The 15,085-nt window shown below is 31.8% G+C and overlaps 4 protein-coding genes across 4 annotated transcripts; 3 read left to right on the top strand and 1 right to left on the bottom strand.

The window, feature by feature from the left end:
* Positions 1 to 378: 378 nt before the first annotated feature.
* On the bottom strand, positions 379 to 2,334 carry LOC17882937. Its single transcript, XM_006286776.2, has 3 exons — positions 2,250 to 2,334; positions 1,247 to 1,836; positions 379 to 1,111 (listed from the first exon to the last, which is right to left on the bottom strand). Exons 2-3 carry the CDS (start codon positions 1,769 to 1,771, stop codon positions 473 to 475), a joined length of 1,164 nt encoding a protein of 387 aa, XP_006286838.1. The 5' UTR covers positions 1,772 to 1,836; positions 2,250 to 2,334; the 3' UTR covers positions 379 to 472.
* Positions 2,335 to 3,698: 1,364 nt separating this feature from the next.
* LOC17883109 lies at positions 3,699 to 6,082 on the top strand. The gene is made up of 7 exons (XM_023781335.1): positions 3,699 to 3,869; positions 3,975 to 4,061; positions 4,164 to 4,448; positions 4,578 to 4,739; positions 4,828 to 4,881; positions 4,965 to 5,111; positions 5,456 to 6,082. Exons 1-7 carry the CDS (start codon positions 3,744 to 3,746, stop codon positions 5,834 to 5,836), a joined length of 1,242 nt encoding a protein of 413 aa, XP_023637103.1. The 5' UTR covers positions 3,699 to 3,743; the 3' UTR covers positions 5,837 to 6,082.
* A 2,609-nt stretch (positions 6,083 to 8,691) lies between these two features.
* On the top strand, positions 8,692 to 10,873 carry LOC17882439. Its single transcript, XM_006289190.2, has 7 exons — positions 8,692 to 8,838; positions 8,930 to 9,016; positions 9,198 to 9,488; positions 9,797 to 9,961; positions 10,037 to 10,090; positions 10,193 to 10,339; positions 10,440 to 10,873. The coding sequence occupies exons 1-7, from the start codon at positions 8,710 to 8,712 to the stop codon at positions 10,818 to 10,820; spliced, it is 1,254 nt and encodes a 417-aa protein (XP_006289252.2). The 5' UTR covers positions 8,692 to 8,709; the 3' UTR covers positions 10,821 to 10,873.
* Positions 10,874 to 12,543: 1,670 nt separating this feature from the next.
* On the top strand, positions 12,544 to 14,559 carry LOC17881982. The gene is made up of 7 exons (XM_023780148.1): positions 12,544 to 12,669; positions 12,744 to 12,830; positions 12,903 to 13,022; positions 13,544 to 13,708; positions 13,781 to 13,834; positions 13,937 to 14,083; positions 14,179 to 14,559. The coding sequence occupies exons 1-7, from the start codon at positions 12,544 to 12,546 to the stop codon at positions 14,557 to 14,559; spliced, it is 1,080 nt and encodes a 359-aa protein (XP_023635916.1).
* Positions 14,560 to 15,085: the final 526 nt, after the last annotated feature.

The raw sequence follows: 15,085 nt of genomic DNA, 5'->3' as shown, positions 1-15,085 counted from the left end.
AGTACAAACAAAAATTAAATAAAATATTACATCAAAGAATTAATGAAGTCATTAATTAAAAAGTTTCAAATTGGGGGAAATAACTTGTGTGTATATGTGGGTGCTCTTCTTATTGAATACAACCTTTTTTAGTGAAAAAGTAAATGTAAACAAACTAGAATAATACAGTATATTTTTATTTAATTAAAGTGTCATTTTAAAATTTTAATACAATAATTAACACATGCGGAAATTATAGCATAAAAATATATATTCTCATTCACCAAAAACTACTTAAACTTTGTGGTAGTGATAAGATGAGAGAGCAAAAACACAAAAGAAAACGAGTAAGTGAGATTTTGAGACCAAAAATCATACATTGTTATAACTTTGCCGAAAGTACACGTGGAATAATCTTCGTTTACTAGCTAATTCATCTCAGCTCCACATACAATTCTATAAATGTTAATTTCATGATTTTTGTTAGTGACATTTACGTACTCAAAATCTTGGGAGCAATTTGAATTAAAGCCTCCAAAGCACTCGGGGAAAACTTTCTAGCAAAGAGAGAACACATGGACGTGTAGCGACCATTGTACGTGCAATTATCACCTTTGATAATTCTTGCAAAGAACTCCTCATTGATGTCTTGTGCTCCATATGTGGCCGGGTGAGCACCACCTCTCGACCAATCGACCCAAGTCAGAGTTCGGTTGGCCAAGGCAGCTGGTTTCTCAATTGTCAACATTGTTGGGAAGTAATGCTCGTCCACGTAACATGCGGGTGTACAAAACTCTTTGAATTTAGGGTAGTACAAGGTATCTTTAACAACGGAAACCGCAAGCTCCCGGTTAATCTCAAACCATTGAGACCCTTTTCTCCATTGTTCTATGGACACTTCAGGGGCCATTTTGCCATGGTAGCGGCCACGGCCATAGGGGCTTGGATCATCGAATGAACCCATAAAGCTGTGCTTTGATTTGGCTATGTAATTGTAGATAGTTGTGAAGTTGAAGAGGGGGATGCATGACTCGGAGAGGAGAATAAAGAATTCGTTTGAGATATCGAGTAGCGCATTTGCGAGAAGCCGCCTCTCAGCATCACACATTGTCATTCTTCCCCATTCTGCAACCTACCCAATTATAAAGATTTCAAAGAAATACTCTAAAAGAAGATCATATCTAGAACTCCATGTCCCAAACATATTCGCTAAGGCGCATTCATGAAAGGAAAACAAAATCTTGCAAAGTAGATTAACAGTTCATACCTGACTTGGTATATGCCTACGATAGAAAACAGATGAAGCTGGAAACTTGGCTGAAGAAGACACTGGTGAATGAATGTAAACTGAGTAATACTTTTCATGACCCTTTAATAACCTCTCCCAAAGCGGTGCAAGCGGTAAAGGACCCATTGTCAAGAACATAAACGCGATTTTAGGAACCCTATTAAACGGATACTCTTTTCTCTGAGGAGTGAAAGACGCGCGCCAAAGAAGCTCTTCGTCGCTCATATTGTGCATGAGAACCGCAGGAGGTTTAATCCATTTATCCAAATCATTTCCTCTGTCGTTGCAAGGCACAAAACTAGAAGTGACTGAGGTCACTACACTAGTTATACCATAATACTTGATGGTAGATACACTAATGAAGAAGAAAAAAATTGTCAACGCAAGAAAAAATCCTAGCACAAGAAGCAACTTGGAAGGTAACACCTTGCTTAGCCCTGGCCGGCCGCTCGTAACTACAATCTCTTTACCTTCTTCCAACTGAACAACCCTACTCATCAGCATCCTTGTAAACTAGCTAGATGTTACTAGGCGTCCGCCTCGTTTTATCGGTTTACCGTTCTGCTTCTCTTAATTAACCAAGAATCTCAAATTAGCATCACAAACCAAAACTCAACATCGTACGCTCAATTTATATCTAGAAGTACCCTCAAAAGAGTAAATAATTCTAGAAATCTAAAGGTTAAAAGATCACACATTTTCTTGCAAAATTATATATGCACTAACTAATTCCAATCCAGTTCTTGATATAGTCATGTAACAGATTAATCTAAACCATTAACAGAAACAAAAGCCTCTCCAGCTTTTTCAATAGAAACACACAAAAATCCAATAAGGTTACATAATAAAAGCTAGCTAGCTGATTCAACCCTTGTAATCTGCGACCAAAATTCTAAAATAAATCAAGAGCTACTCCAAGAAACTATTCATTAAAGTTTCTGGTGTTCCCAAAAAAAAAAAGGGTATAGTTAAGAAGACTTACAGGAAATGGGGAAGATGTAATCACAATGATTGAAGAGTTTACGAATCCTTGTAGAAACTTGGTGAAGATGGGATTAATAAGGTGGAGCATTCGGGTAGAGCTGTGACCATTTTCAGTAAATTCGACATTGAAGTTTTCAAAAACAAGGTTAGGTTTCCAAAGCCGTCCTATTATTACATCATCTAAGACAAGTAGAGTGTTTGGTTTCTAAGATGTTCGGTTAGGACCACTAGACTTTAGTTTTTTTTTTAATATATTATTACTAAGAAATACTACTTAAATTCTGTGTTATGGTTGGCTTTAGATTTTATTGACTTACGATAAGAAAATTTAATTACCATGATTTAGTTTGGTATGTTCTGTAAACTGCAAAGTGCAAAGTAAACTTATCAAATACAAACTCTTATTTTATACTTTTTTTTGGTTATTTTCTTAAACTACAACTATGTAAAGGGATGGTAGAGCATTATTATCAGTAGGTTCTTACAAAATTCTTAAGGTATGAAAAATTAAGAAAAAGTAAGAAAAGGTAAGCAAAATCTCTTAAATTTCTCTTAATTTTGTTTAAGAGACTTTGCTTACCTTTTCTTAATTTTTCTTACCTTAAGAATTTTGTAAGAACCCATTGATAATGTTGGTCTTCTCTAACGTCTAACGTCTCAAGTCTCCACAATAAAAAACATTGGAAGATTTTTTTTTCACATTTTACATTAGTTACATATAACAAGACAAAACACGAAAATAATTATTAAGTCAACTCTATAATCTTGTATGATTGAACTTTTTATAATACCTAACACAGACACTAGCCAATAGTTTTATAATGGTTGCGAAAAATGATTATGGCTAGAGATGCATGCATAGAGGTTAACCAAACTAATGGTCAATTACTTCTTGACTTTTAGTTTGTTGTGAAAAGAAAAGTGACCAAACTAGGGGTTTCCATAACTATTAAGAAAATCATTAAATATTCTATTTTATCTTTTATTAATATTAAACAAAAAAATTCATTGGTCAACACATTAAAACAATAAGGATATAATTGGAAATATTGTCAAACATCTACTTTGAAAATATAAAACGACAGTTACCTTGAAACAAGTTTTGATGATGAGTATGATTTTTAGCCAGCTTTGAAAAACTCTGTAGTGATGAAGCAAGTAACCAAAATGAGAAACTCCATAAGTCAAAGTTTGTTGGAAAATAACACAAATTCAGTCAAAGGATTTATTTGGCTGCAAGAAAAAAAAAGTCATAGGAAAATCCAAATATGTTGACTTAATAAAAGCAAAATAAAATATAGGAATAGTAATCAAAGAAACATTCGTATTTGGTAAGTTGAGCTATTTCACAAAGATTTTTGACCAAATATTTTTATGTAATTCTTTACATCATTTGGTTTTATAAACTCTATAAGTATCAAAGTTCAAGATTCCAAGCCTATATATCTTAAATCTATTCCTTCAACCTAGGAAAAACACAAGAAAATCCTCAATGAGATTCTTCTTAGTGTTTTTTGTGATTCTGTTTGGCTTTTACTATGGAGCCTATGGGAAAGATTCTTTAGATATCGAAATGAAATTGAAGGCTCTTAACAAACCTGCGTTGAAGACCATCAAGGTATTGATAACTGAATCTAAATGCATATATATATATATAACAACATTTTATCTCTTCTTTGGTTTATAATGATGAGTTCCCAAATCAATTGTACATAATTTGTAGAGTCAAGACGGAGATATAATAGATTGTATCGATATCTACAAACAACATGCCTTTGATCATCCCGCTTTAAAGAACCACAAGATTCAGGTAAAAACAAATTCAAATTACTTACAAGTTAAATTTTGCTTTGAACAACCTAAGTACGGTACAGTTTTATAATATTTGCCCATATTACATTTATGCATGCAGATGAAACCGAGTATGGAGTTTGAGGCAAAGACAACCACTATTCAAAACAACCGTTTCGATGAACAGATAACATCTCAGATTTGGACCAAATCTGGAGACTGTCCGGATGGGACAATACCGGTTCGTAGGGTTAGCCGAGAAGATATTAGAAGAGCCTCTTCACCGTCTCGTTTTGGTAGGAAACCTCATCGTACGTACAGTTTTCTCGACAACGCACTTCAGCACAAGGGCAATTTCAATATAACTACTGAAAACGTAAAACATCCCCGCCCAATGTTCATATCGGTACGTAGCATCATCGTTCTTTGTTTCTGAATTTTTTTAGCTTATGTTAAGTTATTTCCATATAAAAGCTAGTAATTGTAAGAGTAAAAGTTTTTGACTAGAAACACTTATTGGTTGCTGATGATATAGGAGGCAGTCCTTATCGCCCTAGGGTTCAATTATCTTGGCGCTAAATCCGATATAAATGTTTGGAATCCTCCGAGGATTGAGGCTAAAGATTACAGCACTGCTCAGATATGGCTTCTTGGTGGACTCTCAGATACATTTGAAAGCATAGAAGCTGGTTGGGCGGTACATACAATTTCTATCCCTAGAAGTATACTATTATATCTTGTATTCCAAGTAAATAGTAAATTGATTGCCATAAGCCTATTTTCAGGTAAATCCAAGTGTTTTCGGCGACTCACGCACACGTCTCTTCATCTACTGGACTGTAAGTGACATCAGTAATTAGACGACTACCGACTTTATAACATCTTAGTAGTTTATAATTAGTCTTTCTATTTGGATTCGTAGAGCGATGGATATGATCAAACAGGATGCTTCAACCTCTTGTGCGCTGGTTTTGTGCAAACATCTACTAAGTTTGCGTTAGGTGCAGCAATAGATCCCGTTTCGCGTATCTCTCAAAAACAATATTACTTCACCGCCAGCATTATGTTGGTAACGTTTTCCAACTTATATTACTAATCATCCTTCATAGTTCTTCAAAATCATTTCCCCATATAATATGCTTTGGTTAGAGGTCGCCGGTTCGAATAGTGCTTGAGACGAAACCATATAACATACTTTGGTTTCGGGGCTGAGGGGATGTATATAATTCGGCCCAGAACCTCTTTGATTATTCAAAAAAAAAAAAAAAAAAAATCATCTCCCCAAACCCGAACCAAGATTCAAATTTTGTGATTATTTTTTTTGTATGTGATTTGGTTAAAGCCCCAAGAATTCGTGTTTAAGGAAATGTGTTGAACCTAACATGTATGTCAAATCGTTGACCATGCTTGCAGGATGTAAAAACCGGGAATTGGTGGCTGACTTGCGCAAACAATGTGATAGGTTATTGGCCAGGGTCACTCTTTAGCTACCTCAAACATAGCGCAACCGCTGTGCAGTGGGGTGGGGAAGTCCATAGTCCTAACGTGCGGAAGAAGCCGCACACAACAACTTCAATGGGGAGTGGAAGAAGGGCAGCTGACTTGTGGGAAAAAGCTTGTTACCACACAAACATTAGGATCAAAGACAATTCTTTGTTTATAAAATACCCCAAGTATCTATCCGAGTACTCTGATGAAGAATACTGTTATTCTACAAATCTGCACAGGGAAACGTATATGTCAGAGCCCCATTTCTACTTTGGAGGACCTGGCCAGAATTCTCTTTGTCCTTAATCTCATTTTTGATTTTCTCTTTGTTCATTTTTTTTTTTGTTAATTTTTTTTTTTTTTTTTTTTTTTTTTTTTGACATCATTACAAATAATAAATCTCTCTTTGAGAGGGACCGGGCTCGAACCCGGATCTGGTGAGAAGGCAAACAGAGGTGAGAACCACTAGCCCACTATTTTTTTTTTGTTAATTATGATTGGCAAAGTGTTGGAAATAAATAATGATCCGCAAAGAGTTTGAAATGAAATTATATATGATTCTTAATGATTTCTTCTTTGTCGAATATTAAATTATACAGAAATTAATAGTGAATCTTCTTAGACATTATAAAAGTGTAGACAAATAAGTTTTATTTTGGGTAGTTTTTAAATATAGTTTTCTACAAAATGTATAGTCATTGTATGTAATAATGCTTTCTTCTTGGAATCTAAAAATATAATTATCAACAAAAATAAATACCTACAATTGAGTTTGGAAGAGTAAGAACATTAATTTTCATTATTGATGAACTATATCTCGAGCAAATCTCCATCATTTCATATATATATATATATATATATGTATATATATTTTGATAACTATATTAACGTAGTCTAGTGGTTGGAAAGATATTTTTATATCAACATGTTCTGGTTCGAACCTCACCTCTAACATAATATTTTTCAGGGAATAAATAAATATTTTTGCAATAAATATGGACATTAAAATTTGCACAAAAACCTTGCAAAATGTATGTTTATTTTATGTGAGTCAACATATGATCTTTCCCAAGGGAAGAATGAAACATAAGTTCATGACTTTTTGGACAATTGTTTTGTAGTTAATATGAGTTTAATTCATAGCATAAAGAATGAACTAAATTGTTTACAAAAAAAAAAAGAATTAACTAAATTTACATCAAATGTGGACATCCTTAGTAATTTGTACTATATACAATTTAAAGTCCAAAAATAAGAGAAGAATAAATTATAACTCTGGACACAACTCTGAATTAGCCAGACCAAATTATTTTATTACATTTTTTTTTGAAGTATACTCTTTAGTACCTAATGGAACAAAAAAATAAGAGAATACTTAAGATGCCTTTAAAAAAAGTGAAAGTTCTTTTTTTGCTAAAAAAAGTGAAAGTTCTTAACATTAAAGATGGTGATATTGTACCTTATTTCAACGACCATGGTATGATTTTTAGCCAGCTTTGGACAACTTTTTTTTTGGGAGTTTTGATTTTAAAGGATGTTTTTTTAAAAATTTGTCATTTTAGGCTTTCTGCGGTGAATTGTCAGTTATACCTAAATTACCTTTTTAAATAAATAAAATTAATTTTTAATTAATTTTTAAATTAAAACATATCAACAATTAAAGATTAATAAGATTTAAGGTTAAACAAAAGAGTTTTGGATGAAAGTATGTTGATTTTGATATTGAAAAAATCATTCTGCAATATTTAGAATACATCTTCTGTATTCTAAATATTTTAGATTATGAATTATGCACACTTTACATGTTCTAAAAATTGTAGATTACAAATTCTTCGCATTGCACTTATTCTGAAAATTTTAGAATATATATATCTTCTAAAAAAATTAGAACTCAGGTTTGGTTGGTGTTCTACAAAATTTGGAATATGTATTCTACATGTTACTCTATATTCTACAAATTTTAGAATTTATTTTCTACACTTTACCCTATATTCTACAAAAGTTAGATCATCAATTCTACACTTTACTCTTTGTTCTTCATATTTTAGAAAATGTATTCTACGAATTTTTAGAACTATCTTATACAAGGAAATTGAATCCTAAATTAAAGGAAACAAAATATTTTGTATTCCCTAATATCTAGAAATCATATATTTTTATTTTGAGTGAACGTGAGGTGTATATACAGTCCTTGAGTTTGACCAAAAATTAAAAACTAACAATATCAAAGAGCTAGTCTCAAACAATCTTCCTAGTTTAGGTTTGATAATCACGAACAAATGAAGTTTTTTTTTTTCAGAAAATTTTGACATCGTCGAGTCTATCTTTGGTTTTTTTTACCTTTTTACAATATTAAATGAGAAGAGTTTTTTTTAAAAGGAAAAAATAATATATGTTTTTGATTTTTTTAGATTTAAAAATATCTTTTTTTTCTTACAGAAATTTTCCTAGTTTGATGCTTTTTTTTTTTGTCAAAAAGTTTGATGTTTATTTCCATATAATTTAAGTAAGGATATAATTGAGCATTTTCTTATTCTAAAACCTAATATACCAAACTTAAAAAAAGAAGGCATAGATAGACAAATTTAAAAAAAAACATCCTTTAAAATCAATTTTCCCTTTTTTTTTTGTCATGAAGGAAGATAATAAAACAAACTATGAATCTTGTCTAGATATTTTTTGTTTGTTTTTTTTGATAAAATCTTGTGTTGAATTGGGAATCGAAATGAATGTTATCGTGATTTGTCAACCAAAAGACAGCATCAAGAGCTTGAAGAGAAATATTAACCAAAAGATTAAATATGATTAGCCGTTAGAAAAACATAGTCAAAGCATTAACTTGGGTGCAAAAACAAATTAAAAGTCATCAAAGAAGAAATCCATATATGTTAAAACTTAATGACGACTTAAAAACAAAAACAAAATATAGGAGTAGTAAATATATATTAAGGAGCATTCATATTTGGTATTGAGCAGATTATGAACAAAAGGAATTGACCAAATATGTTTTCCAAATCTGCATATGGTTTTAGATAAAGTCATTATGTGGTTTACGTTTTTTCAATCCTTGTGTGTGGACAAAAAAAAACCATCTTCGTTTTGTGAACTCTATAAGTATGAAGGTTCAAGATTCATAGTGTATATCTTTCAAACTAGGAAAAACAAGAGAAAATACCAAGATGAAATTGTTCTTAATAATGTTTGTGATTCTATTTGGCTTTAGTTACGATAAAGCCTATGGAAAAGGTTCTTTAGATATCGATATAAAACTGAAGGCTCTTAATAAGCCTGCGTTGAAGACCATCAAGGTACATATATATATGGACTAAGTCCGAGGTCAAACATATAACATTTTTTGGTCGACGAGTTCTCAAATAGATTGTAATTTCTATATTATAGAGTCAAGACGGAGATATAATAGATTGTATCGATATCTATAAGCAACATGCTTTTGATCATCCCGCTTTAAAAAACCACAAGATTCAGGTAAACAAATTCAACACACTCCTAATTTGGTCTTTATGCTCTAAGTTATTCATATACAAAGGCATGCATGCTTAGCTTGCTTGTTAAATCTTGAGATGGGAGAAGTTTTTTTTAATGTAGTATCTATTTTTCTCTTTACTTATTTTTGGTCTTTAACAATTATACATATATATGCATGTAGATGAAACCAAGTATTGAATTTGGTGAAAAGAAGACTAATAAAATTCCAAACAACGGTTCATCTGAACAAATAACGTCTCAGATTTGGTCCAAATCTGGAGACTGTCCGGATGGGACAATACCGGTTCGCAGAGTTAGTCGAGAAGACATAAGAAGAGCCTCTTCACCGTCTCAATTTGGGAGAAAATCTCCACATAGATACAATTATCTCGACAATGCACTTCATCAACGCAAGGGTAAATTCAATTTCACAGCTGCAAAAAGAAACCATTCCGGCCCAATCTTTCGGTCGGTACGTACATTAGTGAAGAGTTTTTATTTTATTTTGCTAATCGTATAATTTTTGTATAAGTTTTAAACTAATTCACTACAAGAAAATAGAGCAATTTCGACTGTCAAATCAGTAAGTTAACGGTCGGAAATATTAATTGGTTGGGAAAAAAATTGAATTGATCACTTTTTATTTTTTGTTACTGAAAATGAATTGACCAGTGAAGTTTGGATTTTCTAGTTACTAAAACCAAACCATATTAGAAGCTAATAACATCTTTATTTTTTTTAACTAGAAATGCTTATATACATGCTTTGTTGATTATATAGGAGGCATTTATTGTCGCACTAGGGTTCAATTTTGTTGGAGCTAAATCTGATATAAACGTTTGGAGCCCTCCGAGGGTTCAGCCTAGCGACTACAGCTCTGCTCAGACATGGTTGCTTGGTGGTGTCTCATCAGATAAATTTGAGAGCATAGAAGCTGGTTGGATGGTACGTTTTGTTATATATATAAATTTACTTTAGAACTAAACCATCGTCAACTGATTTATCATAAACCTATTTCAGGTGAATCCAGGTGTTTTTGGAGACTACCGGACCCGTCTCTTCATCTCATGGACAGTGAGTAAAAACATTACATATTTACTTTGAAACATTTTGAATTCGTTATAACGTAATGACGTGAGTTTATATAAATACTCTTTGATCTATTTGGATTTGTAGAAAGATGGATATAAAACCACAGGGTGCATCAACCTCCTATGCTCGGGTTTTGTTCAAACAACGAAAAGTTTTGCCCTTGGTGCAGTCATCGAACCTGTATCGAGTTCCTCAAGAACGCAATACATCATCACTATTAGTGTGTTCCTGGTAACATTTTCTAGTTTATATAAGTTTTTCGCAAAAAAAAAACACGCTTCTAAAAATCTGAAACTCGTAGCTATAATCATCTTCGACCATATATTTAAAGGATCCAAACACTGGGAACTGGTGGATGCCTAGTGGAAACAACGTGTTGGGTTATTGGCCGGGTACACTGTTCAACAGCCTCAAACACAGCGCGACAGCTGTGCAGTGGGGTGGAGAAGTCCATAGCCCTAACATATTGAAGAAGCCACACACGGTAACGTCAATGGGGAGTGGACAATGGGCAAATTACCTCTACGGAGAAGCTTGTTACCACACCAACCTTAGGATCAAGGACTATTCCATGCAGCTCAAATACCCTAAATATCTAAACGAGTACACTGATGAGTCCAACTGTTACACTACAAAGCTCCACCGGAAAACGTATATGTCAGAACCTCGCTTTTACTTTGGAGGACCTGGCAGGAACCGTTACTGTCCTTGATTTAATCTCATATGTTGATTTTGGCAATTAGTTTTCATTTCTCTCTTTAGTTAGTCATATCCTATCATTATACATGTTGGAACTATAGACGTCCATGGCACAAAAACAAAGTGCAAAATGAAAAACAAGAAAAAAAATGAATGAAACAAAAATTTAGTAATAAAATGGAACATACACAATTGGTCAAGAGATCAGTATGATTTCAGACTAATTTGTCAACTATTTAGATTAGCTTCTTCAACTAATTTCCGATGTGAGATATTTGTAACAAAGTATGCTACAAAAATAATAATACTATATTATATAATTATATTTTCTTTCTATACTCTAAAAGACATACAATAAAACCTCTATAAATTAATACTCTATAAATTAATAAACACTATAAATTAATAAATTTTGCTGGTCCCAAGTCAGACCAGTGTAAAATTTGACCAAAAATTCGATAAGATAATAAGATAACAATTTTTTTAAAATCCCTATGTAAAATATATTCCCAATATATCATAAATTAATAATCACTATATATATACGTATATATATATATATATATAAGTATATATATTAATGTATGTTTTGTTTTATTTTTGTAAAAATTAATTTTCTCCTAGAGTTCACATCAATGAAAACATTTATGTTAGTATATTTTTAAACAATAATCTTGTAAAATACTCCATCACAAGTCATAAAATTAACCAAATTTCTTTATGTTTTAAATTTTAAAATATGCATCATATTCATTATATATATATATGATGTTAAAATATAAAAATTAAGGTTATTAATCATACATTTGAATTTACGAATATCTTTTGTATAAGTGAATTTATCTATAATATTTGTAGTTTATAGTCAAATTAAAAATTAAAAATTTAAAATATATTGGTAATTTATAGTTTATAGTTAAATATATATTTGTAGTTTATAGTCAAATTTATCTATAATATATTTTAAAAAATTAACAATTTAAAAATACCACTATAAATTAATAATATTAATTTACACTATAAAATAATAAATATTAATTTATATAACAATTGAGGTTATTAATCATACATTTGAATTTATGAATATCATTTGTATAAGTGAATTTATCTATAACTTGTAGTTTATAGTCAAATTAAAAATTAAAAATTTTAAATATATTTGTAGTGTATAGTTTATAGTCAAATTTATATTTGTAGTTTATAGTCAAATTTATCTAAAATTTTTTAAAAATAAAAGTTAAAAAATACCACTATAAGTTAATAATTATTAATTACAATATAAAATAATAAATATTAATTTATAGATAAATTAATGTCACTATAAATTTATAAAATATCATAGTCTCAAAATTATTAAGTTATAGAGGTTTGACTGTAATAAGAGACCATCAAAGTACTCATAGTTTGCCTAGAGAGTTGCAGGAAATGGAATCAAATGAATTTGAAATATCCAGCTTTACGATAAGATATGAGAGATGATTTGTTTGGTAAGTTGGGCTGGGTTTGCAAACAAAGAATTGACCAAATTAAATATATTTTCCAAATCCTCATTTTTAAAAAAAGAAATAAATATGAGGTTTCCCTTTTTATCATTTTATTTTTGTGTGTGGACAGCAATCATATTTTAATTATATTTTAAAAAAACCATCTCCTTTTTGTGAACTCTATAAGTATGAAGGTTCAAGATTCAAAGTCTATATCTTTCAATCCAGGAAAAAGAAAGAGAAACAACGAAGATGAGGTCTTTCTTAATAATGTTTGTGATTCTATTTGGCTTTTACAATGAAGCCTATGGGAAAGGTTCTTTAGATATCGATATGAAACTGAAGGCTCTTAATAAGCCTGCGTTGAAGACCATTAAGGTATATATGGATTGAGTATATCATTTTTGTGTGTGTGTGTTTGAGTTCCTAAATTGATTTTAATATATTCGTAGAGTCAAGACGGAGATATAATAGATTGTATCGATATCTATAAACAACATGCCTTTGATCATCCAGCTTTAAGAAACCACAAGATTCAGGTAACAAATTCTACACACTTCTGATTTGGTCTTTATGCTCGGATTACTTAATTTTTTTTTCATATATTGCAGATGAAACCAAGTGTTGAATTTGGTGAAACGGAGACAAAAATTCCAAACAATGGTTCTGCTCAACAAATAACATCTCAGATTTGGTCCAAATCTGGTGACTGTCCTGATGGGACAATACCGGTTCGTAGAGTTAGTCGAGAAGACATAAGAAGAGCCTCTTCACCATCTCATTTTGGGAGAAAAACTCCTCATAGATACAGTTATCTCGACAATGCACTTCAACACAAGGGTAATTTCAATTTCACAGTAAAGGAAAAAATAAACCGAGCCAGCTTCCCAACCAATCGTTCGGTACGTACAGTGTAGTATAAGGTGTTAAGAGAAGAGTTTTTATTTTATTTCGTTACTCGTATAATTTTTAAACTATATCACTACAAGAAAATAGAGCAGTTTCCGACGGTCAAATCAGTAAGTTAACCGTCGGAAACACCCATTTCTAACGATTATTAAACTGCCGGAAATTTTTGGTTGGGGAAAAAAATAAAATAAACTTCAATTAATAATTTTCTTTTGTTATAGAAAATGAATTAATCACTGAAGTTTGGATTTCTAGTTACTAGAGTCTAGAGCCAAACTAGATTAGAGACCAGTTTTTGAATCAAAAACTAATAAAATCTTCATATGTTTTGTTGATGATATAGGAAGCCTTTATTGTCGCATTAGGGTACAATTTTCTTGGAGCTAGATCTGATTTAAACGTTTGGAACCCTCCGAGGGTTCAGCCTAACGACTACAGCACTGGTCAGATATGGTTGCTTGCTGGTGTTTCATCAGACAACTTTGAGAGCATAGAAGCTGGTTGGATGGTACGTACGTTTTGGTATTTCCTCTTCTTTAGAACTAAACCGTTAACTGATTTAACATAAATCTATTTTCAGGTGAATCCAGGCGTATTTGGAGACTACCGCACACGTTTCTTCATCTCATGGACTGTGAGTAATTACACCGTTTACATAGTTACCAACTTTGGAAACATTTTGAAACCGTTACATGAGTTTATATAATCATACTCATTGATGTATTTGGATTTGTAGAGTGATGGATACCAAAACACAGGGTGCATCAATCTCTTATGCTCGGGTTTTGTGCAAACAAATAAAAATTTCGCCCTTGGTGCAACCATCGAACCTGTTTCGCGCTCCTCGCAAGAGCAATACTTCATCTCTGTTAACGTGTTCCTGGTAACTTTTTTTCTAGTTTATACAACATTTTTGCGCGTTTAAAAAACCAGAAAACTTGTAGCTATAATTTCATATTCCGACCATACATTTTGAAGGATCCAAACAACGGGAACTGGTGGTTGAATACCGGAATCAACGTGATTGGTTATTGGCCGGGTGAATTGTTCAGCAGCCTCAAACACAGCGCAATAGCTGTGCAGTGGGGTGGAGAAGTCTATAGCCCTAACATGTTGCAGAAGCCACACACGGAAACGTCAATGGGGAGTGGACAATGGGCAGATTACCTCTATGCAGAAGCTTGTTACCATACCAACCTTAGGATCAAGGACAATTCCTTGCAGATCAAATACCCTAAATATCTAAACGAGTACGCTGATGAGTCAGACTGTTACACTACAAGGCTCTACAGGAAAACGTATATGTCAGAACCTTACTTATACTTTGGAGGACCAGGCAGGAGCCGTTTTTGTCCTTGATTTAATCTCGTATGTATGATTTTGGCAATTAATATTCATTCTATCTTTTTGTTAGTCGTATCTATAGACGTTGGAATAATTACATACGTCCATGTCACAAACTAACAAAGTGTAGAATGAAAGAAAGAAGAAAAAAAGTTAATGAAACGAAAATTTTATAAATAAAATGGAACATACACAATTGGTAAATTGCATCAAGTCTCTATGTAGCTGTTGGAGAGTTTGCAACAAATCAGTATAATTTCAGACTTATTTGTGGACTATTTAGATTAGCTTCTTCGACGAACTAATTTCCGATGTGAGATATTTGTAACAAAAAATATACGAAAAAAATACTATGATTAAATAAAATTTTATTTCTTATACTTTTAAAGACATACCAGTATAGAATATGCAGGTCCTGATTAATTTGCATATATGTTTTAAAAAAAATTAAGTAAATTAATGAAAAATACTCAAATTTGGTTGTAAGCTCTATAAGGAGAAAGAGACATATAACTTTGTATAAATTAGTATATTTATTAAT

Source organism: Capsella rubella, unplaced genomic scaffold, assembly GCF_000375325.1.
Source record: "Capsella rubella cultivar Monte Gargano unplaced genomic scaffold, Caprub1_0 scaffold_6, whole genome shotgun sequence".
In the NCBI taxonomy this organism is placed as follows: Eukaryota; Viridiplantae; Streptophyta; class Magnoliopsida; order Brassicales; family Brassicaceae; genus Capsella; species Capsella rubella.
This window is presented reverse-complemented; position numbering and strand designations above follow the sequence as displayed.